The 21,667-nt window shown below is 36.4% G+C and overlaps 1 protein-coding gene across 3 annotated transcripts; it reads right to left on the bottom strand.

Moving 5' to 3' along the window:
* Positions 1-7,779: 7,779 nt before the first annotated feature.
* Positions 7,780-17,651, bottom strand: LOC110462792. 3 transcript variants are annotated; one of them, XM_021516967.1, is made up of 4 exons: positions 17,522-17,651; positions 15,979-16,111; positions 11,457-11,627; positions 7,780-10,981 (listed from the first exon to the last, which is right to left on the bottom strand). In XM_021516967.1, the coding sequence occupies exons 2-4, from the start codon at positions 16,097-16,099 to the stop codon at positions 8,286-8,288; spliced, it is 2,988 nt and encodes a 995-aa protein (XP_021372642.1). In that variant the 5' UTR covers positions 16,100-16,111; positions 17,522-17,651; the 3' UTR covers positions 7,780-8,285. The 3 variants fall into 3 exon arrangements, with proteins under 3 accessions (XP_021372642.1, XP_021372643.1, XP_021372644.1); XM_021516968.1 differs by lacking the exons at positions 15,979-16,111; positions 17,522-17,651 and adding an exon at positions 13,120-13,224; XM_021516969.1 differs by lacking the exons at positions 15,979-16,111; positions 17,522-17,651 and adding an exon at positions 12,742-12,788.
* Positions 17,652-21,667: the final 4,016 nt, after the last annotated feature.

Below are 21,667 nucleotides of genomic sequence, written 5' to 3'. Positions count from 1 at the left end.
TTATGGAAGCACTTGCATGCCTAATCAGCTATGATTAAAACTAATAAACTATATTTCGAGTCATGCACTGGAGATGTGGATGTCTTTTAATAATCACTGTGTACGTCCGTCTGTCTGTTAAACCGTCCACCCTTTCGTTTCCAGAAATTATCTGAGAAATTTGACATGGATATACTGTATGCAGTATGGGTTTAAAGGGACATCACGTGAAGATCCATATTTGTTTTTAATTAATGTATGTGTTGTATGCACTTCCACTTATGTTACCTTGCTATCCCCATATTCATAGTCCGTTCCAAATGTCCAGGTTGACCACTTGAATCGTTCGGGAAAGCCCTGTTAAAAACAGCGCCAATAATGTCACCTGACGGTTTTGACACGAAGCAGTAAAGACCGAGATGCAAAGTGTTTCCAAAGGGGAAATCTTTGTTGGTATTATTTATAGACACCAAGAAATATCTACTACCGGAATGTGACCGGTACAAATGGATACGGGGCTAAACACCTTCCCTCAACCAGAGGACAAACATTTCTGTAAACACGAATATTAAGGAGATGAATATTCCTTTTCAAATGTTTTCATAAAGTGTATATATGCATTGACAAGTAGAAAAAGAGAAACTATTGTCATTTTTTTCTTACATTGTACAACTCAATGTTTTTGGCCACTTTTTTCTAGACCATACTTTATAAATATTCAGGTATACTCTCTTTCCCACTTTCACTGTTTTCATACGCTAACACTTAGTTAGTCATATTAGCCATCACGCACACTAAACATTTCTGGCAAAACCGCTCCGTGTACATGGAGAATATGTGTCAGATATGGAACGTGTTGAGATACTTGATAAACTTTTATATGTTTTCAATACTTTACATAGATTAAAGCATACTTCTAAATAGACCCTTTTTATGTAGAGACAACTTTTCTTTAATCAATTCTTTTTGACCGAAACAGAAGCCGTAGTTATCGGCAGAACGCGTCATTTTTACAGCGTAAACAAATGACTTTTTCCCGTTTTGCATGCGTCTTCCTATTATATCTGAAGTAGAAAATTAACTATTTATAGAAAAAAGGTTGTTGCATGATCATATACTCTAAGTCAACATCATATATAAAAACATGAACTGTTGAAACATTACGATTTGAATAAAGATAGTTGTTATGCGATACTAAGTAGGTTCTCCTTCCTCAGTTTTTCATCCTGAACGTAAAACAAATCGTTAACTTCAGCAATGTAATAAAATCATAGCATTTTACTGAACGCGAGAATATTACAAATCATGTAAATCTAATAGCGCATGTATCTTATTTGGCCCCACGTATCTCATTTGACCCCGAGTACCGACAGAGGAGAGAACAGAATACGCCGTGGCCATCACAACAGTTATCCCTTGGAGGGCCTCATAGCAAAATCAAACTAACCAGTCACTTATCCCTTCCTTTCACATAAACTACTGTATATAGAAACACAAAGTAATCTCTCTCCGATACATGCCCATTAACAAAACAAAATAATTTCATCTCCGTTCCAACTCAGACAAAGATCCTAGCGAGGTTAATAGTTTTTGATATTTATTCATAACATAAACATCATTTCTGTCGATTCCATTTCAGCTTTAACCGGTTATCCAAAAGAAAACATGCACCGTACTAACTGCTAGGGAAGTTGATTTCACCTTTGAATACTTCCCATCTGCAAAAATGATTCCGTAACTTTTCGCTTCATAGCTAACGCTGTAACGATTTTGTCTCGCTAACTTCCCACGGCCAGTTACAATGAAATGGTGTGCTATGTGTATGCGCTAGTAGAGGGAAATCCCTGAACAAAACGTTGGTCAGACAGGTAGAAATCCCGATGATTATTTTAAAATCATTCATTTTTGTGAATATAGATCAACCAAATATGATCGTTATTTTCCATAAGGAGACTCACTTGATATGTTTATGTAGTATTTGAATTTTTTTTTATATATATGCACTTCACCGTGATGTCCCTTTAAAAGTGTTCGTGATCAAAGTCATTGTTACTAAAAAAAAGTTAACAAGGCTGAATCCCCTATTGTTCATTCCGTCACGCCGTATGACTTCTTCTTCATATAGTAAGCTACCGTATATCATCATTCCGTCACGCCGTATGAATTCTTCTTCATATAGTGAGCTACCGTATATCATCTATGCGTTAACGTCTTGAGGTGGATGGTATACAGCAGTAAGGGTAGCTGTAGGGATTTTTCCTTGTAGCTCAGCGATAGAGCATCGGGCTGGAGAGCCAAGGGTCGCGGGTTCGAGCCCCAGCGACGGCACTATATTTATCACTATTCCTCGTCCTACTAGTTAACATTAGTTTGAATGCGATTCTTTATGAAATTGTAGGAGTCTAATTTTATTCTTTAATGAATTCAGTGCATTTTTTTTGTGTGTTCCAGAGGCTAATGTCAGTCTAGTATTTACAATCCCCTGTGCTTTTACAGGGGGTAGGGAGTCAGACCTTCTAGCTAAGTCAAGCAGGAATGTTATAGCATGATGTACATCATTGTTAACTGTTTAGTGCTGAAAAAATGAAAAGTTTCAAAATATGTATGACTTACAAATTGAATCTGACAAATTGATCTGTTTTATTAACTCAAAATGATCTTTAAGTACCAGACAATGCTGCATAAATGTAATAAATAATTCAACTTCTCCATTTTTTGTGTGTGTTTTAAATGGATGTCTTCATCAAGTTGTACTTCTGAGTGCAAATATGCATTGTGAAAAGTACACATGTTGTTATACATGTACTTTCTATGAACACATATCTTGTACTGAGATGTGTGTTTATAAAATCAGTGTAATTTCTCTGGGGTTTGTTTTCATAGTTATATTTTGTCATTATTTTATACGACTATTTGAATTTGTGTATTTATCCCGACACTTTGATAATTACTGTCATAACTTTCTGCTGAGGATACCCATTTATACTGTCTATATTTGTCCATCATCCAATGATGTAATATGCGACATAACCTTAATTACTACCTCATAAGTTCATGTGACCTACTGACTCTCTTTCATTGACATATTTCACTTGATGCTGGTCTGGTGTTATTTTGTTCAGTATTTTTTTTTCTTCATTTTCCTGTGGCATGGATTAGCCCAACTGCAATATTAAGCAACATGCATGGCCATTCTAATCTAAGAAAACATAGTTTTGTTTTTTATTGTAGCTGGGTTTTTTTTTCATTATTTTTAAATCAAATCTTTGTCAAAACAATTGCAATTATTTATAACATTCAAAGAATAGAAATCTCTTTTTTTATTCCTATTTACAACACCCTTTGTATTGATGATGTTCTATGTCATAGAGCTGACATTAGCTGCCCATTTTTGACAATAAATCCTCAAACAATTCTTATTATTGCTATTTCTCAAGAAGGAGTCTCATATTTCAAATGTACACATTCTTGGCTGTACAACTCATCCTGCTGTGTTCAGATAAATTTGATGAAATTTTACCGATGTAGTCAACACAGTCTTTAGTGGTCTGCTATCAATATTTGGATTTGGCTATTTTCTCATGGGTGTTATGCCCTTTTATTTTAAAACATTGTTAACACTACTCCTTCCAAAGTACTGCATCAATATGAACGATTCTTGCTACACAGAACTCTTACATTGTTGGAATTTTATATAGTGTAAAATTCAATTTACCTCCCCTTGTTAGATTTGAAAAACGAATTGAAATGTATCCAACACGCGGACTTTGCTGGTGGATGTTGTAGTCACCGTAGTTTGGCATAACGTAGATGGCCACAGTTATCTCTTTTGAGTAGTGGCATTGTTCAAAATATACACACTTTCCAATACATTCAAATTTAATATACTTTTAATTTTAATTGAATTTCGTTGAGAATTAAAGGATATTCACTCATTTAAACATACGGGTGTTATAGGCTTGCCACTCAACACAATATTTTTGTATTCAGTTGATCAATTTAAAAATGTTTCTTTTCAATTCGGGATACATTTTTAAGTACCGTTTTCATACGTAATTTATGCGCCAAATTTACGTTTAAGTAATTAGTTAGCACTGAAAACGTATTTGTTTGTGTAGCTTTTTAGACTATTTTGTTTGCTTGCCTAAAACACAGGTCTTTCATACAATACCAGATATGTACTGTACACGCACGAGTATGGTATTTGTAATGTGTTAATCCTATTTGTTAACTTTTTGATAATTCATTTTAATTATTCATCGGAGTAAAGAGATGTCAGAATTGATGGTGTATTCAGGTCGGGTAAGAATTTACAACTCAACGGCTTAGCAGGCAAGTAAACTATTTTATTATGCAGAGGGTCGGAGGTCAGGAGAATTAGTTAATGGGAACGTTGTTCACGTGACAACCCGGCCAGGCCAGGAAACACGATTTGCTTCGTTTTGATAACATACCAGTAACACCGTCTAGCAGTCTTTATAAACGTAAGAAAAACCTCATCCCGACACGGTGTTACAAACGTATTTCATTTAAATTACAAGTATTTGAAAATAGGAGAGACAACGATAACGTACACCTTACGTATGCAAGGAAATTGTTTCATCAACACATGATTAATTTAAAATTATAAAGAAATGTCAGGCTATTTACTAAAATAGAGCTGTGATTTCTTAAACTTAATAATGTATTTGGATCCTTTCAATTGGTTAATGCACGGAATTTTATTTGACGCAAAGCACGAGATATGCAAATGAGTCTACACCCATGTTTCCGAGTTCCAAATTTTCTTTATAGGAAAGTGTGTTAGAGGTAGGACGGTGGGCTAAAACAAGTGGGAGAACGAATCATTTCGAATCATTTTTAAACCCCACTATGTCCAAATGTTACGTCATATTCAAATGAGTAATTATAATATATTTAAATTTGATTTTACCTCTTTTTTTCATAACTTCAGGAATATAAGGGTTTTCTTACACCCACCTTCCTTTCTCTTTCTCCAACATTTAACTCCTGGCATCGCTGAAGAGTCCTAGAAGGACAAAACAGCTGTATGAAGCAGTGCATTTCCTGTTTGGCACACTTAAACTATTACTTAATTTTAAAGAAGCAGAATGTGTTGGAAAATATGTTTTAGGGGGATAGAGGGAGGGGATTGTTCTTCAAACAAGTTATGTGTAGGAACGAAGAAAATAACAGGGCCGGGGAAAATCTTCATAAGCACGTGATTTTATCGCTATCAGTAAATATATATATAGTAGAGTTAACTACCATGTGAAGATTTATCAATATTTTTTCATCCTATAACTCTCTATGAGGCGTATCATATCTCAATACACATATTTGAATGAGGCTCATTCGTTACCACACTAGAGATGGCAATCACAGATAATGCCTTATTTTGAGGTAAGATAATAATATAACGTTAAATTGTCGGATCAATTGTGAACATAATTACTTTTCTTAGAGGAAAACGGTGCCATATAGGGACCACAGAACCAAATCAAAAATAGATTTGATAGGAAGGTGAATGCCTCGGGGCCTGCTGGCTGGATATTTAGGTAGCAGAAGTTTCAAAAGGTTTATGTTTGGGTTGAGCAATATATATAGATGTAAAATGTATGAAAGAAAACAAATTCAAGTAAGTTTTTGCCTGGGGGAGTTTATTAAGTGTGTAATTTGTTGTACAAAATGGCGCGCAGGCCCCATATAAAAAAAGTTCAAATAGGTAGAATTTTTAAACTTATTTTTTACAGGTGGGTGAAATGACATTCTTCAAAATGAGGGCAGGTGAACCAGTGTGGATAACCCCATTTAACCAGGACAGTGGTAAACGTTAACACTATCGTGTATGGAAAAACATTTGGTTCTGCGGTCCCTATACTTGTAAAGATATGGCGTAACGGTAAAATTGGGAGTTTGAAATAACCCCATCTCAGTAGTTTCAAGAGATCTATCTATAGCGGGTAAATTTACATAACTGACAGGAAATGGACGCTACACTTCCTTTTTAAGACATACATAGCGCGATGCCCATTCATGTACACATTCATACCACGAGCATTCAAGCTCTCAAAATGGTACATGCTGTAAAATTAACAACAATGAAATAATTCTGTTTACATAATAAAATGCAGTCACACGATTTTGCCTTAAAGTATTAAAAATCGATTTTACAATATCTAATGGAGTGGTGTAGTGGGCTAAACCGGTAGGTTTTACTTAGACACGAGTATCGACGTTTTCGTCTTCGATGGTTCGAGTCCTGCAAGCATCACTTTTTTTCCTCAAACAATGTCTTTTTGTTTGGCACATTTTGATATTGTACAAAGAGATTATTCGCTGTCAAACGTTTTTAATTTTGATAGAGGTATCTTATATGTAACATAAGGAAAAATGGTAAGTTACATTTAACTAATGCACGGAATTTTATTTGACAAGAATACCATTGCGCAGGGGAGATAACACTTACGTTCACCTGACGGATGTAAGGAAAATGTTTCATCAACACATGATTAATTTAAAATTCTAAAGAAATGTCAGGTTATTTACTAAATTAGAGCTGTGATTTCTTAAACTTAATAATGTATTTGGATCCTTTCAATTGGTTAATGCACGGAATTTTATTTGACGCAGATATGCAAATGAGTCTACACCAATGTTTCCGATTTCCAAAATTTCTTTATAGGACAGTGTGTTAGAGGGACCCTGGTGGTCTAAAACAAGTGGCAAAACAAATCATTTTAAATCCCACTATGTCAAAATGTTACGTCATATTCAAATCAGTAATTACAATATATTTAAATTAGATTTTACCTCTTTTTCACAACGTCAAGAATATAAGTGCGAGTAAAAAATGCAAACTTTCCAGCACTTAACTCCTGGTTTCGCTGATGAGTTCTAGAAGGACAAAACAGCTGTACGAAGCAGTGTATTTCCTGTTTGGCACACTTTATCTATTACTAAATTTTAAAGATGCAGACCTCTATGAGGCGTATCATGTCTCAATACGCATATGTGAATGAGTCTCATTCGTTACCACACTAGAGATGGCAATCACAGATAATGCCTCATTTTGAGGTAAGATAATAATATAACGTTAAATTGTCGGATCAATTGTGAACATGTTTACTTTTCTTAGAGGAAAACGGTGCCGTATTGGGACCATAGAACCAAATCAAAAATAGATTGTGTTTTTTTCCCTTTTGGGCGGAATATTTGATAGGACGGTGAATGCCTCGGGGCCTGCTGGCTGGATATTTAGATGGCAGAAGTTTCAAAAGTTTGATGTGTGGGTTGAGCAAAATATATAGATGTGAAATCTTGAACTCTGTATTTGGAAATGCTGTAGAAAACATATCAAAGTGCACCTTTTGTTACGCAGCATTATACATATTAGATGATAAAACGGTACCTATATACAACAAAATCACGATATTTTTATAAAAAAAATCGTTTGATTAAAAGCATTACATCACCACGTTGTAAAACTTGATTGGAACAGTTTTGTTCCAAACTTAATACAGTTTTTGTTTTTACAAGAAGAAACGAAAATCATGTTTACTCCTCGGAGAGATTTGCAATGTCAATGCATGTACTGATTTGGTTTAAGTTCTGTGACGCATCGATCTAGCTGAAGCACTGTGAGTCATCTTTTCCGCAACTGGTAATGAGGATGTGATGTTTTAAATCAAATCATCAAAGGAAACAGTTATAATGTGATCTTTACAGATGCAGTCTCTTTGTCTGAAATTGTCAGTGGTAAAAAATGAAACGGAAGACACGTGAATTATAGAATGTGTATTTATTAAAATATAGATATATAAAAATGAACATAGTGTATAAACAACAACAACGTAAGTAAAGATTTAACAATCTACAAATAACGAAAGAAAAACTAGTGCGTGCTTTTACTTCAACATAACATTTGCCAAAAATCCCAATCACAGTCATTTCGTGGAATTAATAAACAATTGAAGTAACTCAGTGATGTCACTAGTGGATCTATACAATATATTACCTCTATGGCACAGTGACTTCTAACAATAGTAACAGTATATTGTGATTAAAAGGGTGTAACAAGCAACAACCTAGAACCAACTGATGAAAATCAAACGCAAAGTCCTCGTAGGATCTAAAAGCATAGTAGTCGAGAGAATTCTCTAAAGTTTGTATGAGAAACAATCACTCCTCAGACCGTCACTAACGTGTACCAAATCACAAATATTTGCATAAGATGAAAAATCACAACAATCACCAAAAAAAAGAAATTTACTTCATGACAGAAAGTTATTATATATATTCATTGCTTAGAATTCGAGTTTCTTTCGGCTACTATCATCACTGCTTCTCGATCTGTCCATGGCTTCTCTTGTATGTTTGCTAGCGATAATGCGATGCTCCGATCCCTCTGTATCTCCACCCAATCCATCCCTTATATCAACAGGGATATCTTCAATATACTTCGGGAAGGGTTTCTCTCCAAACGGTATAACGCCCTTGCATTTACAATACAATACAATGCAAGCTTCTTTCGCCAGCAAAGACCCGTTTTGCAATGACCGAACTGCACTTGCGCTGACTTTAACGAGGTTGCTGTGGTCTAGTTTCAACCGAGCGATATTTCTGTTAATGGTGCGTTGAATGGCCATGATTTCTAAAGGATCTGCGAGTTTTTCTATTTCTAATTTGGAGTAACTAAGGACGATGGATTCGTCACTAACTAAACCGTAAAGCTTGTATACTATCGGAAGTCCCATGAAAACATTAGGTTTCACTTTCGGGAGGTTTGAAACGTTGACAACAATCATTGGACTGTCGGCAGCAAGTTCCTTGTACCCCGGCCAAACACGGACCAGCTTCTCTCCATGATAATGACTGAAGTGTTTACAGACCATATTCAGCAATGACTTCATCATCTCGGTTGCCTCTCTTTTATTCTTCTCCGTTTGATTATCCTGTTGAATAATCTCACTGTAACCTTTAAGGGCGTGGTTCATGGTCATACTTCCGAGCAGTTCGTTCTGATATTTGAAAGCGACGTCTAGAAGACGTTTGTATGTCGTGTCACTCGAAGAATGCTTCAATTCGTGATCAGCCAAAAGATGGACTAGAAATTCGTTTCCGATTTCTGCTGAGTAATGGAGAGGCGTCATATCTTGCAGGTCGACAATAGTTACGCTGGCATCGTATTGAAGCAAGAGTTGAACCACTTCTATTTCGTTGTTATCCACGGCGTAACTGATCGGTGTCCTGTTGGCGCAGTCCACAGCATCCACTCTTCCTCCATGCTGCAACAGCAAAAGAACCAGGTCAGTGTTACCGTTGACGGACGCGATGTGGAGGGGGGTCAAACGCTCTATATCAGCAGTGTTTACAGACGCATTGTATGAGATAAGCGTCCGAGTCATTGAAATGAAGTCGCTCTGAACGGCGATGAAAAGGGCCGTTTTCATATCCTTGTCTAGTGCATCTGCCATTGCTCCGTTGGACAATAAGATATCTGCTATCAAGAAGAACCCTCGCTGTGCTGCATAATGTAAAGGTGTACGCTGATCCCCGTCGCTATTGTTGACGGGCGCGCCTTTCTTGAGAAGAGTCGTAACGCAAGCAGGATGGTTGTTTTCAACAGCATAGTGTAGTGGGGCTTTCATTGCATCATCGAAAGCGAAAAGAGAAGCCCCGTGGTCCAGGAGGATATCGACGATGTTGTGTTTCCCATCGCGACATGCCTTGTGGAGTGGCGTCTGCTTTTGGTTGTCAGTACTGTTTGGAAACGCACCATGAGCCAAAAGGGAGACAAGGACTGGAGTATGACCGTTCTCTACGGCGTAATGAAGAGGCGACTTTCCCTTCATATCGGCCATGTTTACAATTATGGACTTTAAAGAAAGTAAGAACTTTGCTACAGTGACCTGGGACTTAGATACGGCATGGTGTAGACCTGTCATCCCTTCCCCATCAACATCGTTCACGTCGACCCCATCCATTACGAGAGTTTGGACCATAGCGAGATCTCCGTTCCTGGCCGCGTGATGGAAGAGCCCTCTTGGGACTACCGCGTCTGTAGCGGATACCCGGTAGTAAAGTGTTTCTCCATTCATTGTAGATATTGGAACGGCGATGTCCGAATCATTGTTCTGAGCCACACGAGAAGCTATACGCTCCCAAACTTCGTCGTCGAGATCGTCTTCCAGGAGGGACATTCTGTACCTAAGTCTTTCCTTCAGTGTAAGGGAAGACGGCATGAGAACATCATCATCACCTAACAGAGACATTCGATAACGAAGTTTTTCCTGAATAGATATCGGAATACCTATTTCGTCGTCTTTAAACTGTGCCACTCGGTACCGACGAAGTCGTTCCTGCAAAGGCATTGATTCTGGCATAACGATCTGCGCATAGGACGAGTTAGCTTTCCTCGGAGGAACATCCGGCGCGGCTGTTAGATCATCTTCAAGTTGCTCCAGTTTTGCATCCATCACATCTTCCTCAGTTTCACCCGTGGTTTCCTCTTCGAATGAACTACTTGGATGATCTAGCCTCGAGGCTAGCCCGCGACTGAGAATGATCGGCGGAACGATGTACTTTTTCGCCGCATAGCCTTCCCTTGCTATTCTAGTTCGCGCCATGGGACTATGCTCCCTCTCCTTCCTTAACACCGCCCTGATCAGTGGACTCGGATCTCTGTCATTCCTGGCGATCGCTCTTGCCATTGGGCTCGATTCTCTTTCCTGTTTCGCATGTGATTGTGCCATTGGGCTAGCTTCCCTGTCTAGTTTAGCTCGTGCCTTAGCTAAAGGACTCATTTCTCTGTCATCCCGAGTACTCACGCGGGCTCTTGGACTTGACTCTCGATCCCCTCTGGTCAGTGCCTCTCCCATCAGAATCTTGTCCCGACCTACAGGATTGTCCTCCCTCTCGGGTTTGTTGGGCGTGCTATGCGCTATCGGCTCCGCCCTTTTCGTCGCTTCTATGATGGTGCCATAGAGTTGGCCATCAGCATCTGTTAAGAATTAAATGAAATCTTCAGTGTTCTAACAGTTTTAAAATGTTGAAGCCTCAACAAGTGATGATTTGTAAAAGATAAAGAATTGTTGCAAAATCAAGAACCTTTGCAAAGATGAAATCATCTTTCCTGGACTCCTTTACGCTATGGTGGAAATGCTATTAACAGCCTTATCAGCAACGCTTTAAACAAAATTATTTGTGACAAACAATTAATAAAACCTAACGCTTTTGAAGTATGTTGGTTATTGCTAACTAGTAAGCTCTTAAAATATATATACTAGTATATATACTTCACTTAGGAAATGTCAAGTCAGCATAACAAATATCATATTTTTTTCTTCAATCAAGCTGATTTGCCGAAGCGTTATACGAGATACATAGATGTATATCAAATATTTAGACTATATAGGTGCATTGAAGTTCGAAGCTTCAGGAATTCACATCAAACGCTTTTGTTACTTGGTACGCACAGTCATCCCGTGCACGTCTCCATCGTCTGGAGGGTCGCTGTAGGCGGGAAATACCCCCAATGACACTGGACCTGGCCCCTTGAATCTCCTCTTGTACCGCGTCATACTTCGTGAGCGCCTTCTGGGAGTCAACTATGGACTGGTTACACCTCCGGATCAGTTCCTCCATGTCTGTAGGGGGGGAAACAATTTAGTCTCACATACATTTGTACACAAAACAATGTAAAATATACGGAAAAGTTTTGTTGCAACACGTTAAGTATAATTGTTGTACCTTCTTTTCTAATCCTTTTCTGCAAAATAGCATACTTGTGGTATATTTGAAATAAGAAAGACAATGGTAAACAAAATTCTGAATGACTGCTGATGATATTTATTTTGTCAATCTTAAAGATAAATCTATGAATGACATTCTGTAATGTGCAATCGATATTGCGAATGAACATAAAACAAATATTAGGGATAAATCTCTTTTTTAGTTTAAAAGGTGTCCCAAGCTGAAACGAAGACATGCATAATGTACAAACACATTGTTCTGAAACTGTCACACAAATAAAGACATACAAGAAAGACACGTCTATATGAAAAACAGTTTAAGAGTCGCAACTCGTTTCTAGTTAATGAGGTAGGGAGTTGGGGAGTATGTAGTAGGAGAGGGGGTGCTATTGGGTAGGGTAGAGGGGTGCTATGGAAGTAAATCGATCCAAAGTTGGATAACGGAATGCATTAGCTATTTTGCATGATTGATGGATGGGCATGGGTGTTGCAATATCACACAAAGTCATCAAGTGTTAACACTACGTCATATATAAGCATGTCGGTATGTTATCTAGTAAAAATACAGTGCATGACAATTTCAAAGTTATCTTCTACATCTAAGCAGAAAAAAATTATGTGGTGCAAATTAATGCAGGTCTTATCTCGCTCATAGCTATGTCTTTTCATGCTCACTGGAGCATATTAATGGTGAAAACACTTTCCAAACAACTTTACAAACTTGGCAATACTGCAAAATGTATATGAAAGCAAATTTGAAGGAGCACTGGAGGAACTGAAACAACAATGAAACGCCAAAGCTTTCGACATCCTCTATAGAATAGATGTATACATAAATACCCTTAAAATCAGTATACAATATAGTCCGATGATGAATCAGCATATGTGCAAGAAACGTTTTCTCACATTGCTACGCACGTTTAGAACTAATCTAAGTAAGAAATTGCAATATAATCGACAAAGATATAACTAGCATTCCTTACATTGGTAAAATGATAGAAATACGTACCCATTGCCACCGAAACGGATGTTCATGTAAACTCAACAAAGTCTAGTACCACAAATACAACATTATGGTATAGGGTATGCATGACCTGGCATCATTGGCATATGCAAATGAACTCACCGTGAATCCCAAGTGACGATAGCGTGACAGCGTTAACGGTTTTAATGTAACACATTGGAAACCCAATTATGCAAATTCTAGGAAAAATATATTCGATTTTATGAGATTACAAGAATAGGCATGACAGTGGAATATAGATAATGATGTACTAAGAACAAATCAAGTTGTCCAAAATCGTGGTAGCAACCCGTTTGGTTTATAGTATTCGTGCCCTCAAAAGTTCTGCCTGGGACATATATAGCACCAAGAGTGTCGTCCTACCTCGCTGGTGGCTTTCCCACCTGGCGTCATGTGGGATCGAACTGAAGGTCATGGTCACTATGTCCATCGTGAAACTGACCAGTGGCTATCGTTTGGTGGCGCGAAGTTCTGGGGTCGGGTGTCCGTACGAATGGAATGTTCAGTGTCAGCAATTGATTGGCGACACGTGTAAGTAGGTTATATACACCAAAACGGTGCCGGCGGTATTGATTGACGGGCTCATCAATTATTTAGCGTCGCCTGCGAAACGTTGCTTCATGAATAACTATTAACGCGTAGTATATGATATACAACAAGGTATCTGTGTATTAGATTGTGTTTTTTAGAAGTTACATGCAATGCGTATCCATATGTACAAGGATGCTGACACTTAAATATCGGGACAGCAGCAGCGATGTCTACCCAGTGGTACAGCTCTTTAGGTCAACTTTACATGTTAAGAACCACTATTTATGTTTGCAAAAACAGGTATTTTCTTTTGAAAGACAAAGAATTGTTTAAAAAAATGGGATAAATCACTAGATTTGCCAGCTTATCAGTAGAACATTCAGGAGGTTGTTATTTAAGCACTTTATGCATGTTTTGTTAGAAAGAGGGGGGGGGGGGGGGGGGGGGGGGNAGCCAACGTTCCACACTAATGACCTACCTTACATCATCATCTTAACATCATCTCGTCGTCGGCGTCTTCGTCATCATCATCATACCCTTGCAGGTCGGGTTTTGAGAAAAGAATATACCTGATATTGTTATCCAGTGCGTGCTGTACTAGGTAACTAATGTAAAAAAAACCTGAACCACTGCAGAATTTCGCTTCTGTTTCCTTAACTTGGGGAACACCAAATCGACAAAAATAAATCTGCTGCGCCCATAGCAAACTTAGAATCTTTATGTTTATTCTTTACTTCTCAGAAACTATTTTTCTTTTCTCGCGCCTTGCTTGGCAATACCTAACTTTTCGCCTTAAAATCTGAAACGTTCACTCAAGTGGAAAAGGCAACGGCTTCTGTCCCCAGGCCGGCATATACATGTGCATATGCCCTTAAAATGGTAGTTGCTATTCCCTGTTAAACGTTCAGCAATAAGGTACTTGTAACAACTTCTGACCCGTTGTAAGTGCTTTGTGACAAGCCGAAATACTATGCTTGCTTCATTTGACATGGTATTTCGACAAGGTAGCATTTAAAAGTCGGCATCAGATCCGCGCTATCGAAAAGGAGGCAAATTCATCAACAACCCGCCTCCATCAGACAAACCAAACCATCAACAATGTTAATAGGATCATCAATAGTTATATCGATATGAACATTATCAAGGTATTTCAGAGTTGTTTTCGTATCTATTCTGTATGTAAAAATTGTAAAACAAACAATTGTACACCAAACTATGCATATTTTAGTCTCATTCCTCTTTCATTAGCTTCACATATATAATTGCCCAACTTACGAAAGACTTAAATATTGTCAATATATAATAGTTGCACTAATCTACTCATAGATTGCTTTCGGCAATAAAAATTCTTTATGTATTTTGATCTTATTTTTTTACACAAAATAAAATTAAACCTGCACTGATCTGTGAACAACACGCAATTCGGTCACCGCGCACCTTTCTGACGCACGTGTTTATAGTTGAATCTGTTATCTTTCTAATCAAAGGAGAAATATACTGATAAAATTGTTTTATACTTGTTTCTTAATAATTTTCTTTACAGTATAATGTCTTTGTGTGTGTGTGAAAATGATACATTAAAATTTAAAAAAAGTTTACTTATTTTTAATAATAGCTAAAGAAAAAAATCGTTATTTGTAAAAACAAATCCATGAATAGCATTCTAAAATGTAAAAGTGAATAGGCGGAATTGCATGCTAATAGCTGACTGTACAATATGTTGTTTATGCCAATAAGTATCGCCTAAGTACGGGGACAAGGGTTTATTTAGTTGAAATTTTTATTCAGGCAAGGTAAAAAATAATTACATCTATACAGGTAAAGAAACAACATACCTTCTGTTATTAAATTTTAGTTCCATAAATATCCTACGTAAACTGGATATTAAACGTATAGAATGTCTCTATTGTACAATAAAACTCCGATATAACGCCTCTATAACATTTGCTTCCTCGATTACCGCCAATGTATTTTACAATAAACTTGGATATGACGCCTGTCATTTCATTGTCTACCTCAATTACCGCCAATATATGTTTAGATCTTTTTCAATACCTCAATTCATCTCCATCAATATTTCGCCAAACCTCTTTATAATGTCAATGTTGGCAGTATATCAAGGTTTATTTGAGGAGAAAATTACGTCAATATTAAGGAAGCAAGCACTATGCGCCTCAATAATCCGGCCACCCTCAATTTGTAAAAGCTTGATAGTCCGCCCACCTTTGTACCCACCTCGATTTGTAAACAGCTGAAGCCCTGGGGATATTTTGTATAGAAAAATATGAATCTTTGTCTTAAAGCACTGTAATATATTGATGTCACTGCTATTACTGGCGTTGTATTATTTCAGTTTTAAAACGGTAGAAATATTGAACATTACTATAGTGTGGTATTCTATTCATCTTTCAGGCATTATTGGCAGAATTGTCTTTTTCTGTATATTATTAATAAAGAATCTTCTAACTGTTGTATCCGTATTATGGATACCGAGTATCCCTGTTGGAGTTGATACAATAGATGCATACTAATGTAGACATAACGTAATTAGCGACACTTGATGGGTGGTCTTATTAGAAGTAGGCTCTTACCAGGGCCATAAACGTGTAAAAAATATATTCAAATTACGCTATAACGGTGCTTCCATTGGCACGCTTGGAAACATTGGTCTGATTGAGCTACGGTTCTCACCTGCAGTTTTACCTTCCACTGGTATGTCGGCTTCAGCAGCTGGCTCATTCCCTGGGTTTGTAAGTACTTCAACAGCCTCATCAGGCGGTGTCTGGACGATGTTGTCGTCCGTACTAGCCATCCGTGACGTGACCTGTAAAAGAAAAAGGACATGACAGACATCAGTCATGCGTGCTTTTGATCAAGCTCTATTGAAATCGTTCTGCATGGTCTGTTTATATTGTTCGTCACGTCAACTGTTTTTACCCTTAGTCAGCAAATCGGGGATATCATTGCATCTCTTTGTATGACAATATTTTCCAGTCATATTTTTAATTATAAATATTCTACGTCACACATTTCCCCAGATACTGCTTATCAATCATGACTATAATGCAGACTTTCGACATTTTATTGATTTGATAAAAATAATATATAAATAAATAAATATTTGTATGACGAATTTTAAAACGAATCATTTCAATATAATATAACGCAACACTGACGATTAATAATTCAAAGACAACCTGTCTAAACCGAACCAGGTGTCTGATTCCAGAAATCGTTATTGATTTCTCCGTACACCTGAATAAATCGGTCTAATGATGTTCGGTTTATGCAGGTTTCGATGAAGTTTTAAGTAGTTAACATTGTACTTGGTGTACATACCTAGAGAAATGAGGAAACTTTGCTTTGGGGTTTGAGATATAGGGTAGTTGCCCAGTCTTCATAAACTTGTGTAATCCGGCTACCTGATTTCTCCGTATGCCTGAATAAATCGGCCATTTTATATTCGGCTTACGCAGGTTTCGATTTAGTTTTAAATAATATGCATTATACGTGTGTGTGTGTGTGTGTGTGTGTGTGTGTGTATGTGTGTGTACACACAGGAAATGATACATGGGTTTACAAACAGGGACATTGTATATGTGGATAGCTGTTTGGGTTTAAGATATAGTCTTGTTGCTAAGTTTTCATCAAAATGATATATACAACAGTAACACAACACTCCAAACAGAGGCAAGCAATCTAACTTAATATTTACTTTTCAATGAAATACAAATATATAAGATAAATGTTCATGAATTAGTGCCATCTTTCAATGTAATAGTAATAATTGGAATCGAATTGATTACATATTCATTCTTTCTAAATTATTTGAATTATGCGAAAGATCTAAATTGTTCATTAGAGAAACCAATTTTGTTAATTAGAAAAACCTATTAATCCGGAAATGTTTTTATAAAAAAGGAGCCGGATTAAAAAGGCTCCGCTGTATGACGGTTTACTTACAGGCTTCAAACATTTTCATTAAGTCTTGTTAACTGTATCGCACTAGGTATGATATGTGGTTTGAACACTTAACCCATTGAACAAAATAGCATCATCTTCTAAATTTTGTATCCTGCAAGGTATACGTTCTAATTTAAAGAAAATGCTAATAATTGAAGTTTTACTTTATCTGCTAAATAAGCTGGTTCTGAAGGTGAATACATTTGGAGTTATCATAGAAATATTATAATGATTCAGAGACAAAGACAAAAAACAAAATGTGTATACATACCTGTATAACCTTCTTAATTACAGGTAACAGGTAAAGTTGCCCAGTCCCAGGTGTTGGTAGGAAAGTCGGTTACTGATCTAAACCGTAACAGCATACAACGTATATATATATATATAGCTTAGATAGGTCACTGATTTATTTTCCGAAATTGAAACCGGCATACCTTTATGCAATATTGATGACCAGCATTTTGAAATCCGACACAGCTAAACCGGGCCTGCGTTGATTAATTTTGCAGGTACTCTAGTGTAACATTGATTTAGGTATATTGGAAGTCTGTACGACTCAGCAGGTCTTCGGGTCGATCGAGATAATTTTGGTATATAATGAGTGTATAGGGTGTGTGTACCTGTTTGCTACCTGTTACAGCCGAAACACTTGCGGCTGGTATAATAGGATTTCGTTCTCAACTTTATTGCACTTCAAAAGAATAAGTAAAGTCTTAAGTGGGTTATGAAACTATAACGTGAAATGCAATAATAGCCGATTACGCGGATTATCTGTCGCTGATTTGTCTTACAATCAAAACACTTTAAATTTAGTTCGTGTTTTAAAGACAGGTAACATTCTACACGGATATTTTCCGTAATTCAACAAGCAACACGTAAGAGTAGTCTGTCACAAATTCAATGGCTTTAAAGGGATAAATACAAAGCTGATCCTCATGTGGTTTTGAAAAAATACTATCGAATCGTCTCGTCTGCCTTACTTTTGTTTCCCTAAAATCTATAGAAAGCTTAAATCAATATAAGTTCGCGTTAATTTCGATCCTTTATGCCCCTTTCATCAAATTGTCCGTCGTCTGTGCCAAATAAATCCTGTTATCACTATTTATAAAGAAGTACTAAAAGGATCTTTCTAAAAAATTCATAGGTAGGTTTATCTTTGGGCTGACCGTATGACCAAAATGGCTGTCAGGCGGCCATCTCGGATATTGACAGTTAGAGTTAGTTGTGTCTATTTCTCAGAAAGAACCGAAAGACTGTTTCTTAACATTTACAAATTATTCATGTTGGTTCTTTCTTGTGTATGTTTAATTTTAAAACTGAGTGCACGAAAAAGATAGGTAACAGGCGGCCATCTTTGTATTTGAAACCCTAACATTTTATCGCTATTTCTGAGAAGGGACTAAGAGTGTTTCCTTGCATGGTATTTTTTGATTATTTTTTTCAAATTTCAAATGTTGTTCCTTACATGTGCAGGTTAAATTTTGGGATCGATTTTAAAATCAAGTCTGCTGTCAGAAGGCAGCAGCTAGTTATCTCTATTTCTAAGAAGTATCAGAGAGAACTTTCTCATTTATCACATAGTTTCCCGTTGGTCCTTAAATCTAGTTGTACACGTTTAATTTTGGGGCTAATCACAAAAACAAGATGACTGCCAGGCAGCCATTATAGATTTTGACAGTTTAATTAAGTTTGATATCGCTATATCTCAAAAAGGTCTTGCTGAAACGGATCTTTCTCGAATTTCTCAAGCAGGTTTCCATCGGTCCTTAGTTTATGTGTTCAATTTTGGAACTGATCTTAAGAAAAATTTGCAAGACAGTCATCTTTAGATTTGACAGTTAAAGTTTGATATCTCTATTTCTCAGAAAGCACTAGAGACAGCTTTCTCCAATTTCACTAGTAGATCGTCTTTGGTCATTAGTTGTGCATGTTCAGTTTTGGAACTTGCACGGAGCACCATCTTGAAATTCGTTTAGATTGTTATCGCTTTTTGTTATAAAATTTACAATGCATGTATGAAGTAATTGTGAATACTCTTTCATTACAACGTCAAATTTAAACACCGTACATATGTACCGAGGTCGGTAGACAGCACGAGTTATCGTTCTTTTGCTGCTCAATATACTTTATAGTAATACAGACCGCACGGTTAAAATCCGAATTACAAGATTCAAGATTTTTATTTCACTCAGACACACATAATATGTGTAACAAGAGGTCATGTATATATAACATAGTTTGAGTGCATGACAGGCAAACATTCTATACCATAGCATAGTACATAAAAAATATATATACGTGTAGTTACATACAAATAATTCAGTGTTCAACTTATAAAAATGTCACTAGCAAACAAAAGAAAAACTTAAAGAATAGAGACACTAAAGTACTTTTGTTAATTTTTGAACAAATAAGCTTACACTTTTTAACAATTTCATATTAAAGATTGTGAACATTCCTTTCATTTTATGTTGGTTTGGACTTGTATAAAAATAGGCCGGAATATGTTTTTCCCTTATTTTGACTAAAGTGTCGTTATTACAAGTATATAAGTAATGATACTCGTCCCCAATACCAGTATTACAAAGTGGGCATATTCTGTCCTGTCTTTGAATTCCCACCCATCTTCCTGTTTCTACTGGAAGCTTAATATTTGAAGTTCTAAATTTGCAGATAATTTTCCTATCTTTTGCGTTTAATCTGATCAAATAGTCTTCTAAACCAAAGCGATATTTAAATGTAGAGTATAATCGTCCTCTGGATGAGGTGTCAATTTTATTAAACCAGGATTGAATAAACTGATCGTGTAATTTATGTATAATTGCAGCTTTTAAATAAGTAATATCGGGCAGACAGGTTTTTTGATGGATCCAAACATAGCTTAGACCTACGCTATCCAGGATATGTTTAACATAGTTCAACCATTTAAACTCGATTTGTCCATTTTCATGTAATGAGTACATCAATTTGTACATTCGACTAGACAACTTATTTTCACTCGAGGTAAGTGTATACCAAAATTTAATCATTCTTAATTTGACATCAACCTCAATAGGGTATCTGCCCGTTTCTCCATATACCATAAAATTACAAGTATTTCTGCGTAGACCAAGAATTCGTTTACAGAATTGGAGGTGTATTTTTTCAAGTATACTAACATCCTCATGGCCCCATATTTCTGATGAGTATAGCAAAATTGGAGCAACTAGCGAGTCAAACAATTTGAATTGTAAATCAATGGGTAACGAAACATTTCTTATTTTCTTATATACGGCATATAGTGCTTTTTGGGCCTGTTCCGCTAATTGCTTTTTTGCCACTACAAACCTCCCATTATAGTAAAATAGAACACCTAAGTATGGAAAAGAATCTTGAATGTCTAGCTCATTATCCTGTAATAGAAATCGATATCTGTTAGTATTCTTTCGTTTAGAAAAGATGACAATTTTTGTCTTCTGTGTGTTTACCGTTAGTTTCCAATTCTCACAATAATCCTGAAATTTATTTAGCATTGATTGTAGACCATCTGCTGTCTCTGACATTAACACTGTATCGTCAGCATATAAAATAACAAAAAGCTTTACGTACATACCAATATGATCATGACAAAGTTCATCAATCTTTAGTAAACAATCGACATTTTTTTCCAATAAATAGTCTTCTAAATCATTTAAAAATATTGCAAATAAAAAAGGCGAGCAATTTTCACCTTGTTTTAGTCCGACATTTGAAGTGAACATTTCTGACATTTCATTCCCATTTCTCACACAAGATTTCGTATCAGAATACATGTTAATTAAAACTTTAAATATTTTACCAGTTATGTTACATTTGAGTAGTTTTTGCCACAAGCCTATTCGCCACACCGAATCGAAGGCTTTTCTAAAGTCAACGAATGCACAATATAGTTTTCTACCGGAGGATAAATATAACGTTGTCAAAACGTGTAAAATAAAAATGTTGTCTAGTGTTGAGTGACCTTTTCTGAAACCTGCTTGTGCGTTACTTATGAGTTCAATTTCATCAGATAGTTTGTATAATCTTGCATTTAAAATCGACGTAAAAACTTTTCCCAAGCACGAGACCAACGTAATAGCCCTGTAATTATCCAACTTTTTGCGATCACCTTTGTTCTTATAGATTGGATTGATTATTCCTGTACTCCAACTTTCCGGTATTATACCAGTGTCCAATATTATATTAAACATATCAATATATACAGGTAACATTGTGTCAACCGTACTCTTTATGTATTCATTGACTATATTATCAATACCACAAGCTTTGTTATTATTCAAATGTTTTATAGCATGAACAATCTCATCAGCAGTAATTCTATCATTCAAAATATTATCATACAAACATTCATTTACAGGTGGAATTTCAAATTCCTCCTCTGTTTCATTATTAAGATTCA

This window comes from Mizuhopecten yessoensis, unplaced genomic scaffold (genome assembly GCF_002113885.1).
Source record: "Mizuhopecten yessoensis strain PY_sf001 unplaced genomic scaffold, ASM211388v2 scaffold10831, whole genome shotgun sequence".
Classification (NCBI taxonomy): Eukaryota; Metazoa; Mollusca; class Bivalvia; order Pectinida; family Pectinidae; genus Mizuhopecten; species Mizuhopecten yessoensis.
The sequence above is the reverse complement of the archived record's forward strand: the minus strand, read 5'-3'. Positions and strand labels throughout refer to the sequence as shown.